This window comes from Terrapene carolina, unplaced genomic scaffold, assembly GCF_002925995.2.
Source record: "Terrapene carolina triunguis isolate 2854851 unplaced genomic scaffold, T_m_triunguis-2.0 Scaffold517, whole genome shotgun sequence".
NCBI classification, from domain to species: domain Eukaryota; kingdom Metazoa; phylum Chordata; order Testudines; family Emydidae; genus Terrapene; species Terrapene triunguis.
Genome location: NW_020664868.1, coordinates 3,631,987 through 3,655,801, shown reverse-complemented (window position 1 = coordinate 3,655,801; position 23,815 = coordinate 3,631,987). Strand labels below are relative to the sequence as shown.

Genomic DNA, 23,815 nt, shown 5'->3' with positions numbered 1-23,815 from the left:
TCCAGATTCTGTTCAACACAGGAGGGCTGGGGGAGGAAGATCAGAGACCGTGGCCAAGGAAAGCCATCACTACTGGTTAGTTAGGGCCAGGCACATCTGCACACATGGGAAGGATGATGCCTTTCTCCAGGCGGAGTGCTTAGGGGGAGCAGTGTGCATATAGGGCTGCAGTCACTAAAGGGTTAGCTGTTCTATACAAGGCCAATAGCCGCTCGTATGTACGAGCACAGCGCAGGGCTCTGGGCATGCGTGTTAGGACACGTGTTTGCACCGACATTAACACGGCGTAGGGCTTCTCCGGCTGTCCCATTACCATGCCCCCAGACTGAGCGCTGGGGCGGCAGGTCCCTCACCCTGGGGCAGGCTGGAGTTGGGAAGGTGAAGTCATTTCAGGCATTGCTGTGTTACGGCAGCGGGGGTCAGACCGCCCCTCTGCAATCTCTGCCACACAGCTGCTGCTGCAGCACGGATCTCATTAGAAGCCAGAGATACTTGATGGGTATAAAGGGGACAAGGGAACCCTGCAGAAGAAACCACCACTCCCCCATCAGCAAGGGAAGGGGAACCAAGAAAAAGAGGGTGTATGGGGCAATGGTTAGAGCACAAGGGCAACCAGGAGTCCTAGGTTCTATCCCCACCTCTGGGAGGAGAGTGTGTCTAGTGGTTAAAGCAGGGAAGGCTGCTGGGAATCAGGACTCCTGGGTTCTATCCCTAGCTCTGTCATTGCTCACCATGTGACTGGGCACGTCACTTCTCTGCTCTGCGCCTCACATCCCCCATCTGTAAAATGGGCAAAATGGTGGTGCACCCCGCAGGATGGAGTGTGAGGATTAATTAAAGAACTTTGAGATCCTTGGATGAAAATGCTAGAGGAAGGCCAAGAATTATCATTGTTGGAAGCTTTCACGTTCAGCTCCCACCACCCACAGTAGGGGACAACTTCCTATCTGGCTGCCAAGGCAAACACAGGAGCATCTGATCATTATTTATAGCACTCTTCTGCAGAGGCTTATCAAGCACTTTACAAAGGCGAGTGTGTATTAACCTTGTTATACAGCTGGGGAAAACAGAGGCACATGGACAGGATTGGCCCATGGCCATGCAGTGAGACAGTAGTAAAGCCAGGAACAGAACCCAGGAGTCCTGACTCCCAGTGAATCCTTGTTCTAACCAATCCACTACACTCTCCTCTCAGAGAACCCAGGAGTTCTGATGCCCAGCCCCTGCCATCAGAAACCTATTGGGAGTGCTTGTTAGAGTGGCCCAGGACATGTTGATGTCTGAAATGGGACATTCTCCTCTCCTCGTAAGACCTACCTTTACTCGTTGTTTCTTGTGCTGCCGCTGGGTCTCGAGAGGAAGGCCTTCCAGATCTTCCTCTTCATCGCTGTCCTCGTCCTCGCAGTTCTGGAGGAAGGGGATTTTCTCCATCACCGAGCTGCTGATCCGGTCCTTTGTCTCCTTCCCAGCGTTCCTGCCAGAGGCAGAGTCGATACCAGGCCAGCGTTAGAGAGCGAGGCTGCACTGCGGCCCCCCAACCCAGCATGACCCACTGGGCAGAGGGAAAGGAGAGCAGCTGCATTGTGGAAGTCGGGGAGAAGGGATAGAAACCTCCCTGGTTCCGGGCACTAGCTGAGTTCTAACTGCCTCCATGGGCAGGTAATGCCATAGGTGTCTCCTGTCACACCTTCTTCTGAAGCAGCTAGGACCAGCCACTGAGGATCCTGCTCCGGTTCCTATGCTAGAAGATCTCCACGGCCCAGATGTCCCTCCCATGGCACCCTGCAGCTGGATATCAACACTTCTGCAGCGAACAGATGCACATCCCACTGGGGATGAGACACCAAGCAGCAAAACCCCTCGGTGGAGGCAGCTCCCCCATACCAGGCCGACTCCAGGCAACGCACCATCTAGGCAGCACGCCCCCTTTCTACCAAGCAGAATCAGGGCCAAGGCCCCTCCCTGCAGCGGGTGTATCCCCCTCCACGCAGTGCATCACCCATCTCCCCTACCAGCCAGACTCTGGATTGAATGCATCCAGCAGAGACCCCCCCGCCCCCAACCCCGGTTCCCCCCACCAGCCAGCACCCCCCTCATCCAGCAGAGACCTACCCTGCCCCATGAGACACTCCAGGCTGGAACCCCCTTCCCCTGCCAGCCAGATCCCCATCCATGCATCTAGCAGAGCACCCCTGCCCCAGCAGCCAAACTCCATCCATGCAACAGCCTGTGAGACAACCCCCAGCGAAGAGAAGCACGCAGCCCCTGACAGAACTCAAGAGGAGGCATAGAACAGCGATGCCCCCTACAGGAGGGAAGCGAGATGCATGGGCAGGACAGCAGGCTGCCCGCTCACCTTTGAATCTGTTCCTCGATCTGTTTGACAAGCAACGACTCGCCCCCGTTCAGCCCAGTGGGGCCCGGAGCGGGGCCCAGCCCCAAGTCGCTGGGCTCCACAGAGCAGCGGCCCAGCAGGGAGCGCACTCGCTTGGAGCGCATGTCCAGGATGGTGTCTGTGTAGCCCACTTCTTCCAGGTACCTGGGGGGAGGGAGAAAGGCGAGCTGAGAGCGAGGGCGCAGGGCAGGACATTGTAACACTCTCCGTCTGCGGATCTCCCAGCACTGTAGAGACACTGCGGGTCAGCAATCTCTCCAGAGCCGGCATGGGAAAGGGACTGCTCCAGGTCAGCAAAGCAGACCCGAGAACTTCCCCCTCGCAGTCCTGTGCGCTCCCTCACTTTGTCCGTGATGCCAAGCAAGCGGCACAGACTTAGGGGGAAATGGGGGAGGCCCAGGCAGATCCCCAGAGTCCCTCTCTGGAGGAGGGTGCAGCATGACAGCCCTCCACGCTGCCAGCGGCATTTGAGCCTCAGAGGGGGGTGGCTCTCCCAGCCAGAGGGCAGATGCCACATTAAAGGGAACGTAGCTGCAGAGAGGAAGGGTGGGCCTGTGAATAAGGCACAGGGCTGGGAGTCAGGAGAACCGGGTTCTATCCCCTCAGCACGGCCACAGGCTTGCTGGGTGACCTCGGGCAAGTCACTTGCGCTCTCAGCGTCTCGGTTCCCACCCGGTACACGTGGGGATAATGCTGCTGAGCTGATGGCCGGAGGACTGGGACACTAGTGCCTGAACTTACCACCCAAGCTACATATGGAGCAATGACAAATTCCTCACCTGCAAAGGGAGCGTTTGCTGCACTGTCAGGACAGATCCACCCTGCACCAACGCCCCAAAGAAGCTTTGAGTGTTGAGGTGCTTGGGCTAGAGCTATGGTTTAGTCCAGGTGAGGTCATATAAAGAGGGGTCCTCCCCCCATGCTTTACTGCAGGGTATTTTCAGCTTGCTGCGTAATTGTGCCCCATGCCCTGGCAGCTGCAAAGGCAGCACCCAAAAGCCTTCAGAGTTGATGAGGACATGTCGTATTTAGGTTCTATGCTTTGTCAGGAGCGCCAGGGAGCCCAAAGTCTGGGCAGGGCATTTTTGCATCCTTGTGTATTTCAGAGACCAAAATAAATAAAAAACTGTAACCTGAGTGGCACCGGAAAAGGATTATCAATAGCCAGAAAGAATAGCTTAGAGGGCTGTGAACTGCCCCTTTCATCTCAGTGGAACGTTAACTCTGGAACATACTGACGACATGTCAAACGTCAATGCCGACTGTTTCACTGCTAATGATGTTATGCATCTCCACTGGAGTTGGATGCGTTTCATGGGGCTAATTGCTGGGGAGGGGTATAAGGGTATTCAACATGCTCCTCCCCAAATTTAAAGACACCTGTGCAAAAGGGGGAGGGAAAGATGATGCAACCCCTCCATGGCACCTTAAGCCTCCCCTGGTGCCCCCTGTTATATTCTACAAAGCAGCTGCATGTTATCAATGCAAATATCTGCAGCACCACAGAAAGTCCAGAGTAAACTCAATTAAGCTGAATATTACTAGCCCCAGTGGATTCTGTACTGACCAGAGTTGAGACAGTGAAGGGGATGAAGACTGGGGGGGGGGCAGGGGAAGAGATTGAGACTGGGTAGTTTAGTCCTAGGATGCCTGCTGCAGAACTGAGGAGCATTGTGCCCCATAGCACATGGGATCTTGGTTACAAAAAGTTCTTAGAAAAAGGGTAACTAGTCTGTTAGTGGATAAAACAGAGGCGATCGGCAGGGTTTACGTTTGGTTCTATAGGAATTGCTCCTCGTGGATCAGCACCTGCCAACACAAGTAACAAGAGCAGTGAAGTCACAGCAGCATGGGCGGCTGCATGAGCTAGCCCTGCCCGCCTGGGTACACACTCGCGTGGCCACTGCCCATCCTGGGGCGGCTTCACTGCTGTTGTTACTCGAGCTAGCTTGGGTATGTCTACACCTGCCGCATTCACACCTCCGAACTGCAGTGTAGACAGACCCGAGGGGCTAGAGCAATAGAAATGTCACCTAACACCAGCTAGGGCAAAGATGAGAATATCCCCATTTGCTGCTTCGACAGCGGGGGCGTGGGGGGCAGGGCACCCCTCTTTTACCAACCTCACCTGGAATAGCTTGAGATTAAGTCCATGGGGCCCCGACGGTCAGGGCTTTGCAAAGGGTGCAGAGCGCAGGCATATTCCAAAAGGCATGGACCTGCATTGACAATATTCAAAGGAAAATTGCCTCCCGCCTCCCCCAGAAATGCAACTGCCTCTGGGATGCAGCACAGCAAGTGTTTAACAGCACATACCAACCAATGCTGTCATACCCAACTGAAACAAACAGGGGAAATTCAGAGAGGCAGAGTGGAGTTGTCCAATATGGAACAGGCCAGGGCACTGGGATTCATGCTCCTGTGGTAAGTTCTTTTAAGAGCTACAATCCAAGTAAATCTCGCCTGGAGAATCATCCTAGGGGCTCATCCAACTCCTCCTGTCCCATCACACAGCTCCCCATTTGCCCACTTTCCCCTGGGGGGCTCAGCTCCTGAGCCTCGGCTCCTCCCAGGAGGCTCTTCATACTCACTGCCGGAGCAGCTGACGCCCTTCTTTCCACACCAGTGGGTTGCTTTCCAGGGAAGTTGTTTCCGCTGGGCCATTGGAAACTGAGAGGACAGTACAGAAAGGGTGTCACTGACGCACCTCCGCCATGGGGATCCCATTCTGGCTTCAGCACCAGCTTTTCAGTAAGCCACCCACAGCCCTGGAGCAGCCTCAAACCCAAGCCCTCACCTGTCAGTGCTAGGCTAACCCCATGGAAAGAATCCAACCCAGAGGTCACGAGCCCATAGTATCCCACATCCCAGCTATACGCAATCACAGAAATCATGTCTGTATCCATGAGCAGGGGACTGGGCAGAACATATAGGACACTGTGGGTATGAGAGCACTCGCATGGTACAATACCTGGTTCTGACAGATCCGCTCTCTTCTCCCCTTGGTTCGGTTCGGTTCCAAACTTCAGCTTGTGGTATTTTGACCTTGAACGAATGTGGAAAAGTGAAGTTTGAGGTGAACCTAAAGCAACTGAGACAACGCACGATTCCCATATTATAGAGGGGGAAACTGAGGCACAGATGTGTGACACAACGTGCCTATGGTCATACAGTGAGTCTGCTCCAACCACTCCTCAGAATGGAGACCAGGACTCGGGAGTCCTGACTCTCCATGCACCCCTGCTCTAACCATCTGGCAATCCTTCCCCTTGGAGCTTGGAATTGAACCCAGGAGTCATAACACGTGCTTCTCTGCTCTCATCTAGTCTAACCACTAGACCGACGCATCCTTCCAGACCAGAGTCAGACACTGACCGTAGTCTGGCCCCTTCATGATTCCCTAGGCTCTACCCAAGAGCGAGTAACACCCCAATGTGCTGCCGTGTGTATATATGAGTGGGGGGAGGGTGGCAGGAGGATGGGAACCCTTGCGGCTGGACTCATGAGACGGCAGTAGCAGTAGATTTCAAGGGATCACAACTGATGGCTGAGACTTTCATGGTCTAACCCTGGTGACCTAACAGACTACAGGACCCCCTCCGAGAGTGAAGGGCCCCGCACCTGTTCTGCTGCTGGAGAAAACGAAGCCGGGGGAGTCTGCGTGGGAGGGGAAGTTTCCAAGGATCCCCCGAAACGTGGGGAGTGACAAGCAGGCCAGCCCACTCCCAAAGCCACAGCCCTCCTGGGTGTTCCCATCTCCTCTAGCGGCCGCATCTCTTACCTCTCTTGCTTTAAGGCATACTCCAACATCTTTATCCTGCGCACGAGGTCTGTCTTGAGGTTCTCTTGGCCCTTCCTCTCTCCCTGCAGAAATGCCACTTGGGCCTATAGGAACAAGAACCAAGCCCAAGGTCAGTCAGGTCCCATAAGGGCTTGGAGCGCAGGTTGTTGGCTCACACCCATGCTGCCCTCACCCCCCGCCTGCCCTAAAGTGCTTGGAGACCCCCATACAGGAAGTGCTAGAAATGGGTAACAGATGATTATTTTTTTACTTATTCCAGCAGAACCCAAAAAACAGTGCCAGTTATACCAGCCCAGTTGCTTGTGTACAGCGCTAACGTTCCCAATCAGTACAGGGCATAGGCACTAATTTATTCAGCCACTTTCATCCGAGGATCTGAAAGCAAATCACCCCCTGTAACACAGGATGCCTCACAGCTCCCTGGGGAGAGTCGGAGCCATTATTCTCCATTTTACAGATTTACCAAGAGGCGCGGTGACCTGCCCAGAATCCCATAGATAGAAAAGCAGGAGCAGAGTCTCAAATTGAAAACAAGAGTCCTCATTCCCAGCTCCCCCGCCGCTGCTCTAACCACTAGCCCCCACTCTGGTCTATTCCATAGAAGATTTTAACCACGCTTATCACCGTAGTATCTGAGTGCCTTCCAGCAGCGCACCGTGACTACACATCGGTCATGTGCTGGTCTCTCCTCCTCTCCCCAGAGGGAGAAGCGCCGTGCAGTGGACTGTCTGGTTTTGATAGGGGTGTCTGTTTTCTTTTAATATACAGGTACTTGTTGCTGTGTTTTTATAGAAGGCAGGTCAAAGAAATGTTCCTTGCAGTTGGAGTGGAAGGTGGTGAGGGTTACGATAGTCCTTAGTTCCTGGAGGAGTTTGGTCTACAGTCTCAGACCACCCCTGGAGACGGCTCTGTCTCCCGCATGGACTAGCTTTACTCTTATTGTTGAGAGTCCATTGGACCAGAGCAGCAGAGCTGTTGACCACAGTCGTTCCAGGAGCCTTAGATGATCTTTTTGATATGTTGGGCCCAGGCCATGTGGCGTTTTGAAGATAAGGACCAAGACCTTGAACCTGATTCAATATGCTCTAAGAAGCCAGTAGAGAGAGCGGAGGACAGGTTTGATGTGCTCCAGCAGCTGTGTTGCTGAGGAGACATGCCGGGGCGTTCTATACTAGTTGGAGTTGCCTAAATGCTGAAGTGGGAGTAGAATCCAGGAATCCTGACTCTCAGCCCCACTTCTCTAACCCACCTAGAGGTGGGCATAGAACCCAGACATCCTGACTCCCAGCCCCGCTGCTCAACCCCACTGCCCTCTCCCAAAGGCAGGAACAGACCCCAGGAGTCCTGACTTTCAGCTCTCTTGCCCTAATCACAAAACTATCCTTCCCCTCCGATGTCATTGCCAAAACTCTGATGAAAACAACAGGCCAATTTTCCTGCAGGTGCATCCCTGACTTCAGTGGCATCAGGCAGCTAATGCCGGGGCCGACTCAGCCCAAGGCACTGCAAGGCATCCACAACACCTCCCTCCTCCAGCTCTTTCACACAGCAGCAATCCAGCTAATTGCAGACCTGCCCGCTGCTGGGCAGCGGCCGCGAGGAGCTCACTCCACTCCTCATGCTCCGTTGCATTTGAGAGACTGCTCCACTCTGGACTGAGCTCGTGTGTGTATTTTCTCACCCTTCTCCAGGCAATTTAACCCAATCACAAAACGTTTCCATCACTTAAGGACCGTCTGTTGGCTTAAGCCGCGGGAATCTGCACCATATGCCAAACGGCCTGCCAGCTCCTAAGGCGAGATTGCGAGCTGGCTCCACCATCCGCCAGCTGACACCTTCTTAAACCCCCCACCCCCCAGTCTATTAACACAGATTTTCTGCTCATTAGCCAGATTTCCGGTCCGACATGCTCCCGTCAGTCAAACCCTGTCCCAGCAAACAGTGATGCTAAGCACCTGTTACAGATTCATTTCCAATCATTTAACACATGCCACATGACCAGCTTTCTGAGCTTCTAACATCAGCTACTTGTGCCCAACGCTCTAGGGTAGCAGAGTCGAACCCCAAAGGAGCACTGTTGCCATCTATGTAGGGATCAGTCCCATCTCCTCCACAACCCCTCTCTCCTGCTGGCCACGTACCTGCTCAAATGAACCTGGAGCCCTCTCTGGCTACAAGAACTGATCTAGCCCAACTCAGCCTGCCTTCGCATACCAGATCACCGTGCAAGGATCAAGACTAGAATTCCCTTTGCAAACATAACCTACCTTAGAGTACCACCATCTAGTGCAGTGTTTCTCAAACATTGGGTCATAACCCCCGGGAGGGGGAAGTGGGAAGGATCGTGAGGCGTTGAAATTTTTATTACAATCTAAAGCAAAGAAGATCTCGCTACCCCACTTCCCACATCCTCTGACCCTTCAAGGACATGTGTTCTCTGTCGAGCTCTCGAAACACACACACAAATCAATTACTTAGCCTCAGTACCAATATATATTTTTAATCTAACTTTTATAGTAAGCGGAAAGGAGTGGCAAAAAATTTTAACTTCAAATAAGGGATTGCCAACTTGCAAAGGCTGATAAACTCTGGTCGAATGGAACGAACACAGGACTAGGAGTTGAGGAATCTGAAGTCCTCGTCCTGGCTCTGCCACCGACTCACAGGGACTTCAGCAAGGCCCTTCCCATTTTGGTGCCTCAGTTTCCCAATCTGTACAGTGTGGATAATGATACCGACCAACCTCACCAGAGGTGGGGGGTGGGGAAAGAGCACTTTGCAGATGGAAAAGGACTGCTAACCACTGCTCAGAGACTGGGTCAAGGAACACCTTCCAGTGTGTGCCCGTAAACTCATTCCTAAAGAGCTTCCACTTCCCACAGCAACTCCTAGGGAACCTAACCTAACGCTATAACTTCTTGGCCTGCTTAACCCTATGTGAGCTCTGGGGAAGCATAAAAGTCACAGAGTTTGCTGGATCGAGACAAAGATTCTTGGCCCATCACACTCGACCCCACAAACCATCCCGCAGGTTAATGCAATCACTCCCAAGGAGCCTGTGACCCTCAGGGACTGCTTAAAATACTTCACAGATCTTACTAGGTTGAAAGATTCCATGGAGGCAAAATATTCAGATTCCTACAAAGACTTCTTGGAGTCCGCAGGCACACTGGCCATTTTTTTAAAGGCTGAAGCTTTGAAGAAACAGCAGTGCCGTTCTAACAATGATGACATCAAGGTATGCTAAATAACATGCAGGTAACCAAGGCTACAGTGTACTTTGAGTGCCTGGTGTAGAATGAATAATTCCAAATAGGAAGGGGATCAGTACTTCACTTGTCAGATTAAAACGAAGGAAGTTCCCTGGTTAAGAAAAAAAAAAAGTTGGTAAAATGGAGTTAAGACCGAGAAAGTATTTGAAGAAGGAAAAATGTGAAGAACACTAGAGTTTTACCTAGTCCTGTAGAAAGCCAAGGAATTCCAAGCTAAATCTAAAATCAATCAACTGATAATTTCCAAACAGGCCTTTCAATTAAGATCCCAAACAGCCCTTTAGCCCTGTTCACCTGTATGTCCCATTTTGCGTGTCTGCTATGAAAGGTTTGAATGGAGATAAAAGTACAGCAGTAACACAAACAAACTGCTCTGACAACACACACCTTGGAATTTCCACCAGGAATGTGGGACACTAGACAGGCCTAAAGCAATGGGACTTTATGGAAGGACTTTTAGTATGCAACCTTTGAATCAGAACGTCTTAAGCCATGCCCACCTCTTACACTGCCGAAGCCATTGGTTTATGTGCTGTAATATGTCCTTTCCTAGGAGCAGCAGGGCCAACGTAAACGTAGAGCATTAAAATGGGTGCCTTTAGTGGGGCAATAGAAAGTTGCACTGAAGCATGGATAGGCCTGTGCTACAGTTAGCAAATGAGGTCTGCAGGAAGGCCGGAAGTTGCAACCTTCCTTGGGCAACAATCCAGAAGCTCTATTATGCAAAGGTTGCTTTGCAAATGCTGCCACATACACCACTGAGTGGCCAATTCATGCACCAGCTGCACTGGCGCATGAGAACGCAGGTGAAACCCACCGAGCAATAAATGATCACTAGCTAAATCTGTCTCCTTAAGGATGCGTAAGTGAGGCACAAGCTGAAGTGATGCAGTGAATATTGTTTGAGGGACTTTTCATGTGAATTGCCACGCTATCTCGAATATTTATCTGGCCCGCATCACCATACTATCTGAGTGCCACACAATCTTTACCTGTGAGGTAGGGCAGAGCTATTAGGCCCATTTTACAGATGTGGAACTGAAACACAGAGAAGCAAAGTGATGTGCCTAGGTTCATACAGGATGTTTGGGGTGGAGCAGGAATTGAACCGAGGTCTCCCACAGCCCTGGGTAGGGCTCTAGCCATTGGACCATCCTTGCAGCTGTTTTCACGTTCCCTCTTCCACTGCTCCTCATCATGCTCTTCCTGGCTCCTTCCTTCTCCCCTGGAGTCCCAGTTGCCACAAGGATGCTCCCATGATGCTTACAGACACAGAGGCTGAGCTCTGATTACGCTTTCACGTGCTCCTCTGCCACAGCGCTCCCTACCCACAGTTATGAAATGTGGGTGGGCAAGAGGATTTGTGGTGGGGTTGCTCTCCTCCACTTGGCTTTTCAGCCACATCCCCGCTCCCTTCAGTAGCAATGCACATTTGCTGCGGTTGGTTAACTCCAGTATCACTGGCTGGCTTCAGAATGCATTGCTTGCTTCCTAGCCCTCATGATAATTCTCTTTCTGTCTCTTCCAAACAGGAAAGGCTGAGGTCAGAGCTGGCTGGATGAATCCAAAATCTAAGCAGCTGCAGGGAAGTTAGAGTATAAGCATATTAAACCAGGCACAGCCAGCTAATATCTCCCAAAGATGATCCCAAAGCATTCTCCCCAACACATGCCCTTGTTACCTCTAACAGAAGTATCCCACTCCTCTTTCCATCATTCTTCAGCCACTAACCACTCTCTTGGGTAAATGTCAACATCAGCTCTCTCAATAGCAAGTCCCTCCTCATCCCTGACACTGATATCCATGGAATTACTGAGACCAAGCAATGCTCCCCTGGCCTCTTCTCACTTGAGAATGAGATATGGTCAAGTGGTCTCCGCACAGGACTAGGAGCCAGAAAATCCCAATTTCTAATCATGGCTCTGACAGCGCCCACAAATACAGAGGAGTCAAGTCACTTCCCATCTCCGTGCCTCAGTTTCCCAATCCGAGAATACTGAAACAGTCTCATGGGGAAGTTACAAGGCTTAATGAGTTAATGTTTACAAAGGGGGATGGACAGCGGTATAGAAGTGTTGAGCACATGGCAGCCTACCCCCAGGGTACCTCCTCCTTGAGAGTCTCATTGTTTGGGCTATGGAGCTGGCATCAGAGTCTCAGCCAAGACTGCATCCTAATTCTCTTCTGAAAGCCCCATCTCATCTTCCCCTTGCAGCTTCCTCTTCTTGATCAGTTTCTCTTTCTCCATACTGCTGCTACTGACTCACATGATTCTCTTCCCTCACACCAAGGTCTCGTCCAATCTGCTACCCTCCCACCTGTGCCCCGGGACACGCCCTCGATTTTATAAGCAATTCTCTATGGCCTTTTTCCTGTTCCACTCATAACCCCTCCTACACAACTCTCCTCAGCCTCACCCTGCAGACTAAAGCCATCTCACTGCTCCCCTAGCATCCCAATCTCATTAAACTCTCCAGCCAGATTCGGTCTCTCAATCCCTGCATATTCCCTTGCCTGGATACCTACAACTCTGTCCCATCCGTTGCCTTTCACCCCCCTGCTCACATCAAACCCTGCTGCTTGGCCCACTTCAATTCCCCTTGCTACACAGACCAACTATAAGCCATCATATATACAAGCACGCACCCCAAAAAGCAGTTTATGCCTCATGTCCACACCAGTTATAAGGATCCGGAAATCTGAGACACTTTCTAGGGATGCCTTACAGCCTGCAGCATCCAGCACACATGCCAGAGGCTGGCATCAAGGCCTTCTGGCCTGGCACATGATAAGCTATTGCTCTTCACCTCTTCCACCTGTTCTCCATGTGCGAACAGAGGAATAAAGTGAAGTCGATGAGATCTGGCCAGTTTTGTTTGCCTCTCTCCTGTGATCTACAAACCCATCAGCGTTCAAGGGGATAGTAATTCGCTCACCCAGGCGCTGATGAGTCACACCATTCATTCAGACACCCTTTGCCAAGGATCTGAAAGGTCCTCGCTCACCGCCCTTCTCCACTGGTATTCGGGAAGGAGAATTCTCTGTACCTGAGCTGCGGTTTGGAACAGGGCATTCCCTTAACATCTTCAGCACCTATTTCCATCCCAACCAATTCATCCCTCCAACCCTGTGGAAGTGAATTCACCTCAATTACTAACCGCAGATCCGCTGGCTGTGGCTATTCGGAGAAGTTAATGCACTTAACAGCCCTAGTCACTACTCAGGGAAATGTCCATCCCTGGGCGCTGTCAGCATTGTTGTTTGGAGAGGTTCCCATTTCCTCCCATCCCAATTCCATCCCTAGAGCTACTCAGGGAGAACAGCCCTGCTGGTCTTCATGCCCTATTGAGGGAGATCACAGTCCCCTGCTCCTTAAACAGTATCTCAAGAAAGTGTCATTCCCTTTGCTCCAAACAACAATAACCGGGGAGCTGCTCCTCTTGACCAGACCCCTGGAGGCTATTCAGGGAAGTGACCCCCTCCACCGCCTCTATTAGGTGTCCCACCTCAATTCTCTCTTCCCCCACCCACTCCCTACTGGACTGGATGTTTTCTGTGCCCCCGCCAACAACTCCTTCCCTAGTTGCTACGGGGTTGACAGATACATATCCTCCCCCATGCCCTCACCCCAATTCCTTCCCTAGTCCCTATTGGAGGGCGATGGCTACAGTTCCCCCCTCGTCACCTCAACTCCCTCTTCAATCCCCCTTGGGCAGCAGCAGACATTTCCTGGCCCCTGTCCCAACATTCACCCCCAACTCCTTCACTGGTCACTATGGAGGGATCGACAGCCATGTTCCTCCCCCATGATCACCCCAACTCCCTATTGGAGGGTGACAGCTGCATTCGCCCCAACTCATTGGCTCCTTCCCCTGGTGCTATGGGGAGGCGACACCCCTCACACTCACCCCAAGCCTCCTCAGGCCTTCTGGGACAGCAACAGCCACCACCCCTAGTTGCAAATAAGGGGTCCCAACTTCTCCCTTCAATGACCTGGTCTCTCCTCAGGTCTAAGCCCCCGGTCCTGGGGGGCCCTGCCACTCCCCCGCCCACGGGGGGGTTCCCGGTCCTGGGGGGACCCTGACATTCCCCCACGGGGGGGTCCCGGTCCTGGGGGGCTCTGACATTCCCCCACGGGGGGGTCCCGGTCCTGGGGGGACCCTGACATTCCCACGGGGGGGTCCCGGTCCTGGGGGGCTCTGACCCCCCCCCGGGGGTCCCGTCGGCCATTTCCCTCCAAGATGGCGGCAGCGGCGGAGGCAGCGGTGGCCCCGGTAACCGCCCGCGTCCCCCAGCGCCCCGGCCCGGCCCGGCCCCCCGCCGCCCCCGGCACCTGCAGCTCGGCCCGCTCGGCCTCCCAGCGGCTCTTCTCGGCCTCGAAGCGGGCCCACTCGTGCTGGATGTAGTGCAGGATGCCAGGCAGGCTGAGCTCGCCGGGCCCGGCCCCCGCGGCCGCCCGGCCCGGGGCCTGCGGCGGGGGGGGTGGCGGCTCGGCCCCCGCCGGGCCCGGGGCCTGCTGGGCCCGCACCAGCACCCGCTCGGCCTCCATCATGGATCCCGGCGGCTGCCACATAGGGAGCCGTGCGGGGGGGCACTTCCTGCCAGATAGGGAGCCGCCAGGAAATGGGGCCCGCGCCGCGGGACGGGGGCAGGGAGGGGTTCCCATGGCAACGGGCCCCTCCAGGTAGGCCTGCTGCTTCCCCCGCCCCCCCCGAGCAGGGGGGTTCCCATGGCAACGGGGCCCCCAGTTCAGGCTGCTTCCCCCTGAGCAGCGGCGGTTCCCATGGCAACAGGCCCCTCCAGGTAGGCCTGATTCCCCCTGATCGGGGGTTCCCATGGCAACAGGCCCCCCAGGGTAGGCCTGCTTCACCTTCCTACTGTTCCCCCAGCAAGGAGAAGGATTCCCATGGTAACACCCCCTCCCTAAAAGGCCTGCTTTATCCCACCCAGAGCAGGGAGGGAGCAGTTCCCAGGGTAACCCCCCCCCCCCCCCCCCCCCCCCCCCCCCCCACCAGACTTGCTTCACCCCCCACTCAGAACAGGCTGAGGGGGATTCTCATTACACTGGGGACCCCAACCAAGTTCCCCCTAGAATAGGGTCTCTTCTCACCCCTATCCCGAGCAGACAGGGAGAGGTTCCCGTTTCAATGGGGGTCTCGATCAGGCTCCCGCAGGACAGGCCTCTCATCCACCCATAGCAAACAGGTAGAGGTCCCCATGGCAACAGGCTCCTCGCCACTGCAAGCACAGTCTCACCTCCACCTAGGACTGCACAGGCCACCCCATTGACAGGCCACCTCCTGCCCAGATCAGTCCCCTCCCCAAAGTACTGTTCTCTCTGCCCCCAGGCCAGATCCCTTCTTAGCACAGGGCTGAAACTTCAGTCTGGTTTGGATGAGGACAAATCAAAGCCTGCCTCATCTCCCCAACCATACTGCTGGAACATTTGGTCCGTCACCTTAGCTCCATACCGGCCCCTATTCAGAGCAGTCACTGTCCCTTCCTTTCAGCTATTCAGGGTGCTCACCATCTCCTTTCCCCCTCTACCTCCTTATCTAGGGCAATTGCCTGCCTTACCCCAAATCCACCACTGGTTGGTATTCAGGTTTATCAGTGTGCTTTACCTGTCTTACCTAGGAGGACTCACAGGGCTGCCTCCAGAAATCTTGAGATCTTTGGCTGTGGCAAAGGAACCAAGTCCAGAAGCGCTGTGAAATTGGGGTGGAATAGATGTAGAGGCAGCAGAGAGATGGGACTCTGTCCAGACATCCTTGTGCCCCACTCTTACACAAATTCACTTACATTCAGGCATCAGTCATTTCCCTGATTTAAAAATATATAATGTGATGTCAACTTTGTTCTTGTTCTCAAAAGCCAGAAACTAGGAGGAGGAAGATGTAGGTGAGTGGAAAACCTCAGGCATCTTGTTGACAGCCTATAAAGGTGGCCATTTGGGGTTAAGATAGAGACAGACTGTTCAAGACCATTGAAATCCAAGGCCTCAGGAGTGTTGCTGGAAGGAACAGAACACCGACTCAGAAGCTAGGGCTACGAAGCCTATGATCAGTGGTTGTTGATTGAATCCCCCTATGTTTTATGGTGTTGTGCATTGTGATATGTGTGGAACTCTTACCTGGGGCTTTTGTCTCCTGGTGGAACCTAGGCAGGCGGAGAGATTGTGGTCATAACTGTCGGGGAGCTGTTTGTAACGGCAGTCATAGAGTCTAATGGTTTTGCTTGACTCCTCTTGTATGACTGAGCAGGGGACAGCAGAAATATTTTGACAAGGAGCAGGGACAGGAGACCGGAGCCAGAAACATGCTCGCTGATGTCACACTTAGCTACAAACTTTGCCTGATCGAGTACTTTGCTACAACGAAGGTTATTTTCCTGTCAATCATTTTATGCTCTTTTTCACTTCTAGTGCTGGTGAAAGGGGCCAGATTGGCAACCCCGGAGACATCCCCACAAGTACATCAGAGGCAACTAGAGAACCAACTCCCTCAAAACGCACTACACTGGGTGCCTTCTCCCTTCCCTGGAGGGACACAGTTTAGAGGTAAGAGGGGGCTCGCTCATAGATTCATAGATTCTAGGACTGGAAGGGACCTCGAGAGGTCATCGAGTCCAGTCCTTGGTCTTGGTCCTTGGTCATTCCTTGGTCTTTGCTGCGGCTTCCCACCTGGCAGCCAATTAGTGCCAATAGGGATGGGGGATTGTTGATTTTTTTTTTAATGTGGACATATGCCCACTAGGAGTTGGACTGAGCCCCCCAGCTCATTTCACACAGGCCAGCGTTTAATGCTATATACTAAGAAAATTCCAGCTGATTTCTTCTGGAAACTTTGAGGATTGGATCCCTCTTTTCCAGTACCTTGTTTCCAAGAGTGGGCAGAACCACCTGCTTTAGAGGAAAGGGCAAAACAAACCCTTTAGTAGACACTTGAGGAATAGCCTAACCATAGAGGAGAAATTTCTCCCCCCCCCTTCCCCCCAGTGAAAGGTTTGTGTCTGCCCAGAAGCAATGGGGTTTATATCCTTTTTATATATATGAGATTATACGTATAATATATATAAGTAATATATTACATTATATCCCCTTTTAACCTATCTAACATAACTATGAACATTCTTATTATCCATATAAAGTTTGGCTCCAGAAGGTAGGAAGGGTTGGGTCTGAGGTTCTGTTCCGGCCCAACTTTCTGTTTCTGTTCCACTTCCTTATTCCTCTGTCTGAAAGGAAACAGCATTTAAAAAAATATCAGGGCTGGTGAAATACTTTCTAGGTCTTAATTCATCTGACCTATTTGATTTCTCCTTTCAGGATCCCCTTTCTCAGATGTCCCTGGAAGAGAAGGCAGGTAAATATGCCTCCCACCACATTTCATCTGGACTCTGTCTAGCCTCTCACTCTCACCCTGTCTGTTAATGGACCATTGTGGGGTAGGATGTTTTTAGGGGTGTCACTGGTGTTCTGGCGTCTGTAGGAGGGAGTCAGGACTCCTAGGTTCCACCATTCCCAACTCTGCTACTGACTCACACTGGGCAAATCAGTTTCCATCTGTGTGCCGCAGTTTCAGTGGAGATAACAATGCCTCTCTCCCAGGCAGATTGCGGAGTTTAGTTCATTAACGTCTTTTAAGAACCATGCATTGAAGGTGCTAGAGCAGGGTAAGTGCCTTTTAATATAGCTTTGTCCTTTCCAATTTTACATAGATTCCCCCCACATACACACATTGGGAAGGGAGCAGAGATTAATACAATGGCTTTTTAACAACTTCAAGCTTATCTAAATCCATCTTCTTAAATGCTGCTTGACACAGGATCCCTTTCAATCCTGCAAAGCAGCAGGGGAGGAGACTAAGGTCTGTGGTGCTTATAAACAAGTGATTAAAAAAACTAAACCCATGCTGACAAGATTGCAAGCAACAAAACAGCTACAGAGCCCTGGCTTAACAATGCAAAGAGCCCGCTAGTGGAAAAGCTTCCCTGAGACCAGGCTTCCTTTGCATGCTGAGAAAACTCAACTTCATCCTCCTTGGGGAATCTTAGGCTTTGTCTACACTGCCAATTGAATGACAAAACTTTTGTCATTCGCAGGTGCTTAAACATCCCCACCTCCCCAGCCCCAAAGACAAACGTTTTTCCCAGGGCAAGTGGCAGTGTAAACGGCTTGTTGTCAGCAGGAGGGCTGTCCTGTCAACAATGTGAACCATGCTCGTAGGGGGTGGAAGTATTTGTCTGAAAAAGTACCGCAGCGTTTACACTTCTCCACTTTTCGCTAAAAGCTGTGTAGTGTAGACAAAGCCAGAGATGTTTTTAATTCTGAGGGCAGTTCATCTTTCAAGTGACACTGCTGCCTCCTCTTTGAATTCTAGTCTGTAACGTACAGTTTTTAACAGCTTAGATCACGGTGGCTAGGCCGCTGCAGTCCAAGTCAGAAAGGAGTCTGGTTTAGTACTAATTAATAATAGTTTGCTCTTTTCCAGCACCTTCTGCTTGAGGAGCTCCGAGTGCTTTACGCACTTTAACTAAGGCCCAGGGCCGGCGCTTCCATTTAGGCGACCTAGGCGGTCGCTTAGGGCACCAGGATTTGGGGGGGCGGCAATTTGGCGGCGGGGGGTCCTTCCGCGCTCCGGGTCTTCGGCGGCAATTCTGCGGCAGGTCCTTCACTCGCTCCAGGACCCGCCGCCGAAGTGCCCCGAAGACCGGGAGTGCGGAAGGACCCCCCCGCCGCAGAATTGCCGACAACGACCAGGAGCATGGAAGGACCCCCACCTAGGGCGCCAAAAACCCTGGCGCCGCTCCTGCTAAGGCCAAATCTACACTGGAAAAGGTTTGCTGGCATAGCTAGAGGTCAGACTAGATGATCACAATGGTCCCTTCTGGCCTTTTAATCCATGGACCTAGTGCAGATGCATTTTATGCTGGCAAAAAAGTGCTTTTGCTGGCATAGATTATGTCAGTTCCCCGAGTGAAATAAGCGATACCAGCATAACTCCGTCTACCCGAGGGCTTTTGCCAGCATAGAAATGTCATCCAAAAAATCACCCCCCAACCCACATTACTATACTGGCAACGTTGCTAGTGTAGACCTCTCCTAGCTGAATCTCCCAAAAGAAGGGGGGAGATAAAGATACCTGCATTGTATAGCTAGGGAGATAGGTGCAGACAGCTCAGGTGTTGCGTCTAAGGTCACACAGTGAATCAGTGGCAGAGGTGGGAATGGGATGCAGGAGGACACCCTGCTCTGACCACTAAGCCAACACTGACTTCCAGCTCCCCTGATCGAATCGCTGCGTGACATTTGCCTCTTTCTAGGTTTGGTTCCTAAGTTCCTGCATCTTGAGGTGGGAGCAGCGTTGAGGAAGCACAGCAGGGCTTGCTCCACTTCAAACCGTGTGGCTGCTCCAGGAACTCGTTGACCTACTGGGAGGAGAGTAGCTTTAACTAAAGGAAAGTGAGCGCATTGTGGGCTCTTAAACTCCCCAAGGCAACAAAGCAAATCTGCCTGCTTGGCTTCCTTGTTTGAGCATGGTTATCCCTGGGAACGTGCACCGCTCTGGGGGACGATGTTGATTACTTGGATGCTGCAGCTCAGCCAGCAGAGGGAGCACAGAACACTGCTTCCTCAAAAGTCCCACAAAAACAGGGATTTTGATGTTTCCACCCCAGGCTCTATCTGTCGCAGTGGGTTGCATTCAGAGCTTTAACTGCTTGACGCTGTATCTTGTACAATGGGATGGGAGACGAGCAGCTGCCACAAGCCATTTGCTGAGAGCATCGGGTTAGATTAGACTTGAGCTCAGATCAGAACCCCCCGAATGAGACACCTCCAAACTTTGGGAAAGTTCAGATCTGGGGCTTGGGGTCGTCTCATGCGACCTGGGACGGAGATCCTGGTGATTAAAGGTACAGGGTATGGGGCTATAGTTGCATTAACAGAGTTCTCCTGGGATACAGGGTGTGTTACTGACAGACTGGCTCCTTACAGTGCAAAGCGGTATTCCCAGGGCAGACGAGAGAGGGAGGGAAAGGGTGGACAATTGTAGCGGGGACTCAAGCACATGGGGACCCCCCCCCCAAAACATCTGTGTAAATAAAGTGAAACGGGAGGAGGTGGGGCCCCAGATTGCTTTCAGCAGGCCTGCCTGTAACAGTGCCCCCAGGTTAGGAGGGCAGTTGGGTTTTCTTTTCCTGATAACTGGGCTTTTGTTGTGCAGCGTGCTGTGCTTTGTGTTCCCCACCCCTTTCCCACCAGGGGAGGGTGGATTTGCAGAGAAATTAGAGCTTAAAACGGAGGCCTTGATCCCTCTGGGGAAATGAGCAAGCTTGATCCAAACAAGATTAAATAAAGCAGCCCCCTTGTCATGGCGCATCTGTTGTTCTGGGAACTTTAGCAGTTAATGCAGGTTGAGAAGCTGTGCGCACTGATTCAGAACTTTTGGATGGCCTCCTTGCTCCTGTTTTCCCAGCAAGACGGAAACCCCAGGTGCCTGAGGAGCAATCCAAGTTCAGACCTGACTACAATACTGAGATCTGTCCTTTCCGCTGGCTGCAGCTCCTTTGGGAGTGGCAGTTCGGTCAGCCAGTTCCAACCTGCGCTGACTGACTGGCTTTGCTGGCTGGTTGAGCTGTGCTGATAACCAGCCAATAAACACAGACTGAGGGAGGCTCAGACTGGAATCGAGGGAGGGACTGGGAGGCAGGACTCCTACAGGTTCTGCTACTGACTGGGGAAATGGGCACGGAGCGGCAGTCACTTGTCTGAGGATGCACAGTGGTTCAGTGGCAGAGATGGGAACAGAATACAGGAGTCCTGCGTTCCTGGCCCCTTCTCTACCCACTAGACCATGCTGTCTCAGTGAGGGACAGTGGAGAGATTTAATTTAGAGATGCTCCTCGGTGAACCTGAAGAATCAGGGACTGTGTTTCTTGTGGCAGTCAGCTGGGGAGAGCATCTGTCTTTAATCGGACCATTTATTTTAAACCCTTTGTTCCATCTAGTATATCTGTCTAGTAGCCCCCGCTCCAATTATAGGATTGGGGAGACAGCCCCTGAGCAGTGGACGCAGGCTTTCCCTAGCCACAAACATCCCTGGCACTCACGCCATGTGCATTTCTTTCCAGGGTGACCAGCAAGTAAGCTGTGTTGGGATGGATGAGCCCAGAGCCTCCAGGGGAATCAAATATCGCTGGCTGCCTCGTGCGGAGGCCACAGCCACGTAACATCGTTCCCCAGGTGAACAGACCCAGCTGCCTCGCAAGATGCGCATCACGTTCTGTCAGGGGGTCCTAGCGCTCGCCATTGTCATCAATCTGCTGATACTGTACTACGTCTCGAGGCTGCAGCAGCGGATGTTGCACAGACACAGAGACCACGTCCAGCCTAGCTCCCGGCTGCTGCCTGTCCCGCAGAGGCCCGGGGTGACCGTCATCATCAGGGAGTTCGAGGACTTTGAGAACTACGTCCCTGATGTGGTGCAGTCCTTCCTGAAACAGAAGCCAGAGCAGCCAGTCATGGTGGCAGCGGATACCTTGCCGTACCCTCCGCTTGTATTACCGGATGCTCCCAACGTCCAGCTTGTGATCCTTAAGCCAGCCCCTGACCAGCCTGCCCATGTGTCCAGGCCTGATATGTACGTGAAGACGGAGTATGTGGCCCTGGTGCCTGATGGGGTCAAGGTTGATTCCACAAGGCAGCTGGATCGTATGTTAGAAGAGTTCAAAGCCAACCAGGGCAGAGTTCAAATGGTGGCAGCGCCCGTGCAGTCCCTCACTCCCCTCCAGTGCTTGAACCTAAAGGTCAGCCTTAGAAAGTGGACTGCCGAATACAGCGTAGCGCCTTCTACCAGGCTCTGCACAGCTCTGAAGGGAGACGCCGTGATTCTGCTGCGCACAAAGGATCTCTTCAACCTTTCCACTCCCTTGGCCAAGCCCCTGCTGACCTCCCTCTTCATCCAGACATCGCTGCGGGGCTGGACGGTCCGAATCCTTGACGTCTCCTTCTCCTCAGCCCACCAGCCTCTGCTCAGCTCCTCGCACAACCAATGGAAGGCAGAGAACCGCGCCAAAGCCAGCCGGCTGCAGCTCTTCCGAGACTTCGGCATCAAGCGGGTTCTCCTGGAGGATGGGAAGCAGCAATGGTTTGGGTGCAGCAAAGAGACACCGCGTTGCTTCGGCACCGTCCATGATGATACGCCGGAATATCTCTACCAGAACCGCTGGACCCCGCCTTGCTGTCTACAGGCCCTGAGGGAGACGGCAAAGTACGTCATCAACATCTTGGAGACCTCCGGGGTGCGGTACTGGCTGGAAGGTGGGACGCTACTAGGAGCTGCCCGACATCAGGACATCATCCCATGGGATTATGACGTGGATCTAGGGATATACCTGGAGGACATTCCCAACTGCGACCTCCTCAGAAACGTAGAGTCTGGCTCCATCGTGGACGAGAAGGGCTTTGTTTGGGAGAAGGCCATCGAGGGCGACTTCTACCGTGTGCAGTACAGCGAGCACAACCACCTGCATGTTGACCTCTGGCCCTTCTACTCCAAGAACGGGCTGATGACCAAGGACACGTGGATGGACCACCGGCAGGACGTGGAGTTCCCGGAGCACTTCCTCAAGCCCCTGTTACCCCTGCCGTTTGCTGGCTTCACGGCTCTGGCGCCCAACAACTACCGGAGCTTTTTGGAGCTGAAGTTCGGCGCAGGTGTGATCGAGAATCCAGAGTATCCAAACCCAGCCCGGAAGAAGCTGGATAAGGGGAAATAAGCAAGGACTCTGGCTTCTGCCTCCGCATTGGGGCCCAAGAGAGCATTAGACTCTGAGGCCCAGGGAGCAGGGATCCCTCTCTCTTGAACATATCACTGATGCCAACAGAAAGTATGAACCATGCTGCTGCTAAGGGAGCTGTCTGCCCACTGCTGCTGGTACGGCCCACTAAAGCCAGGAGAGTTTACGCTCACCTTTGGGGCTGGGGGGATTGTCCGAAGGGCTTGTGGCCGTTTGGAGGTCCGACACTTTGAACACAAAGACTGGACAATTAACAAAGCAACCCAGGGGAGACCTCATGGAGATGCTGTCTCAGCGCGTCTCCCAAACTCCACAGGCTGTGAGCCTTGTGGGCCCAAGCACCACAGGACGTGCTGCCCACAGAGTCTGACTGACAGTGCTCCCGGAGACCCTGATTGGTCCAGGCACGCTACTTAAGCCTGGAGGGAACACCAGGAAGTTGTCTGTGAAAGGGAAATCCCCAGCTGGCTGCTAGGACAGACTTTGCTCCTACCTGGTTTCTAGCTCGCCCCAGCCCTGCTGCAGCCCATTCCCTGTCCTGGCATTTGACTCCAGCTCTGATCCTCGGCTCTGGTTGCTCGCGTCTGACTTCGGCTCCACCCATTAGGCCTAGCTGCCCATGCCCTGGCTGAGCCCCGGCTCAGTTTTTTAAGGAGAAGGTGACAATCGTTACAGCCAGGAGTTGAAATATTCTCATTTAAAGATTCAGTGGGATGTTTCGGTTTAGTTTAAGCCTTCCTGTTATAGCTCTGGGAACCCAAACAGGGCAGCGCGGGATTAGTGTGGGAGAACGAGGAACCAAAACTGCCTCTAAACAAGAAGTGAAAATAACCAGCCACATTTTGTTGTCCCAAGCTGAACAAAGTGTAGAAACGTAACTAAACTGCCTCCACAACGTAAAGAAAATTGAGTTTATTAACCCTTTGTTTTACTCATGGAAGGTGTCAGGAGTAACAGAAATGCGAGAATTTAATAACAAGAAAATCCCAGGCAGTTGCCCCTTGGTCGAGGGAACCATCCAAATGTGAGCCAGGAGACCCGAGTTCTATTCTCTAACTCCCTGTGTGACGCGTAGGACAGCGTCCTTCCTCTCACCTGTAGAATGGAGCTAATGATACTTCCCTCCCTCTCCCGGGGGGAAGCGTGAGGTTTGCTTTGTGTGTGTAAAGCTGGGGATCTTCAGCTGAAAGGCAAAGTTCTTAATATAATTTGAATACACTTACGGAAAATCTGGTCCAGCAGCCAGTATCGCCAGCCCCAGGTGCTTAAAAATCATGAGATTGGCGGCAGACTCGTGAGATTTTAAAGACTAGTAAACGTTGGGTTCCTTTACTCTGTTTTCTGGTTATTAAGCCTTTAGGGGGCCCTTGGATCAGGTTTTCAAGCTTTTCTGTGCAAGCATGAGGGATAGACACTTTTTTATTTTTCAGTGAAACCTGAGATTTTCACCCAGTCACAGTTCCTGGAGCTGTGGCTTCAGTACAGTAACTCCTCACTTATTGTTGTAGTTCTGTTCCTGAAAAATGTGACTTTATGCGAAACCAT

At 52.6% G+C, this 23,815-nt stretch overlaps 2 protein-coding genes across 5 annotated transcripts in view; one reads left to right on the top strand and one right to left on the bottom strand.

Moving 5' to 3' along the window:
• STRN4 (striatin 4) overlaps positions 1-13,941 on the bottom strand; it is a 27,997-nt gene extending 14,056 nt beyond the window's left edge. Inside the window, exons 1-6 of one of the 2 annotated variants that reach the window (XM_024219177.3) lie at positions 13,803-13,941; positions 6,177-6,280; positions 5,367-5,440; positions 4,987-5,065; positions 2,357-2,539; positions 1,318-1,474 (exon numbers count right to left, since the gene is read on the bottom strand). In XM_024219177.3, coding sequence (XP_024074945.1) covers positions 1,318-1,474; positions 2,357-2,539; positions 4,987-5,065; positions 5,367-5,440; positions 6,177-6,205 — 522 coding nt within the window. In that variant the 5' untranslated portion in view covers positions 6,206-6,280; positions 13,803-13,941. Of the gene's footprint in view, positions 1-1,317; positions 1,475-2,356; positions 2,540-4,986; positions 5,066-5,366; positions 5,441-6,176; positions 6,281-6,821; positions 6,841-13,802 lie in introns of those variants that run through there. The other variant, XM_024219178.1, reaches the window with a different exon arrangement.
• On the top strand, positions 13,711-23,815 carry FKRP (fukutin related protein). Of its 3 annotated transcripts, none has more exons than XM_024219180.1 (4): positions 13,711-13,743; positions 15,894-16,028; positions 16,797-16,833; positions 20,603-23,815. In XM_024219180.1, the coding sequence occupies exon 4, from the start codon at positions 20,741-20,743 to the stop codon at positions 22,247-22,249; it is 1,509 nt and encodes a 502-aa protein (XP_024074948.1). In that variant the 5' UTR covers positions 13,711-13,743; positions 15,894-16,028; positions 16,797-16,833; positions 20,603-20,740; the 3' UTR covers positions 22,250-23,815. The 3 variants fall into 3 exon arrangements, with proteins under 3 accessions (XP_024074948.1, XP_024074947.1, XP_024074949.1); XM_024219179.1 differs by lacking the exon at positions 13,711-13,743 and adding an exon at positions 14,093-14,153; XM_024219181.2 differs by lacking the exon at positions 13,711-13,743 and adding an exon at positions 15,253-15,370.